Raw genomic sequence first — 1,567 nt, 5'->3', positions numbered from 1 at the left:
TCCGCGAAAAGTTGCATAAAAAATCCACGACAGTTTGTAGCATCGACTAATTATATTATCAATTTGTCATTATGAAGTACTATGATGAAGTATGCATAGCTCAAAGTTGAAGTAAAGTGCGTCATTAACAGAAAGAAAAAAATCAAACTTTTATTAACCTCCTTTTATATAGAGATCAAATAGTTAACGTTAATTAATTTAGATTATTCGTTTTCTTGTTCCAGGTTAAAATATCTCAGAATGTCCGTGCAATAATCAATTTTGATGTGGTTACCGGATTAATGTGCTCATATTCATTTATAAGTATGAGCTGGATAGATGAATTGTTGACATGGAACAGTTCTGATTATGGTGGTATAACAGAAGTTACACTACCACCAGACACATACTGGAATCCACAACTGGAGAAAACAGTCCCTGGGGCTTGCTTAGATGAGGACAAAGTCCCAATATTGAATGTAACACTTTCAAACGACGGCGTTGTGTTTGTTCACGAGGCAAAATCGATAGCCGCGTCGTGCCTTATAGAAATGAAAATGTTTCCATTTGATAAACACGAATGTGTACATCAATTCTATACGTCCAGGTATAAACCTTATGAGGTTGAAATCGAGTTCAATAAACAGGAAGTTTTTGATAAAACATTCTATAATGAAAATCAAGAATGGAGTGTTGATAAATCTGATGTTAATGTGACAGAATATAAGGATACATTATCGTCGCTCTATATTTCATTCGCAGCAGGTTTTGTTACTCTAAAAAGACGACCTAATTTTATAATGATGAACAATTTTGCCCCGGCTTGGCTAGTTTCTGTTCTCATGATATTTGCACCATTTGTGCCCCCTGACTGCGAAAGACTTTCGTTTTCTATAACAATATATCTTGCTATGATATTCATGAACGTTTCATTTGTGTATGAAATCCCAAGAAATTCGATTGAAATCATTCTAATTTCTCAAAGCATGCTTGCATTTAGTATCATATCTACAATTGGGATTATTTGGAGTATTTTTATAGTTTCTCTGTCAAAAACATCTTTAGAAGACAGAAAAGTTCCGGGCATTTTCAAAAAGTTCTTGAGCAAAAAGGTTCAGAAAATAAAAGACAATGTTTATCCCATTTGCGACGGAGACGAAAGTGAAAAATCTGGTGAACCGAAGATATGCACTGTTTTTGATAGAAATGTTGCCAAGGAAATAGGCTGGTACGAAGTGACGCGTTTACTTGATAAAATCTATTTTGTAATTTCAGTTTTAACGTGTGTTGTAGTGAGTTTTGTGATATTTCGAAATATTGAAATTGAGTAAAAGATATGATTAGATTCCTTATTTTATTTCTTAGATGATGCCACGGATTCTCACACTAAAACGAAAAAAAAACTATTGTAAACTTTATTATCCATTGTGCTTAAAACTGTAAAAAGTAGGACACTTAAATGAATTTTTGTATTAATTTTTAAATTCATGATAGGGCAATAAATAAAAGTTAAAATTTAAAGCATTCGAAAACACAACCGTTATGACTAGAGCATTCTAAAACTTAGCTCTTTTACTGTCTTTAATTA

At 32.5% G+C, this 1,567-nt stretch overlaps 1 protein-coding gene across 1 annotated transcript; it reads left to right on the top strand.

Moving 5' to 3' along the window:
- The first annotated feature begins 305 nt into the window (after positions 1-305).
- LOC132737337 (acetylcholine receptor subunit gamma-like) lies at positions 306-1,310 on the top strand. Its single transcript, XM_060724604.1, has one exon. The coding sequence runs from the start codon at positions 306-308 to the stop codon at positions 1,308-1,310; it is 1,005 nt and encodes a 334-aa protein (XP_060580587.1).
- The last annotated feature ends 257 nt before the right edge of the window (positions 1,311-1,567 follow it).

The sequence above is a fragment of the Ruditapes philippinarum genome, unplaced genomic scaffold (genome assembly GCF_026571515.1).
Source record: "Ruditapes philippinarum isolate M1 unplaced genomic scaffold, ASM2657151v2 ctg6375_1_1_1_1, whole genome shotgun sequence".
Taxonomy (NCBI): domain Eukaryota; kingdom Metazoa; phylum Mollusca; class Bivalvia; order Venerida; family Veneridae; genus Ruditapes; species Ruditapes philippinarum.
The sequence above is the reverse complement of the archived record's forward strand: the minus strand, read 5'-3'. Positions and strand labels throughout refer to the sequence as shown.

Coding starts and splice junctions, on each gene's coding strand:
- LOC132737337 (XM_060724604.1), top strand. CDS start 306: ATGAGCTGGATAGATGAATTGTTGACATGGAACAGTTCTGATTATGGT.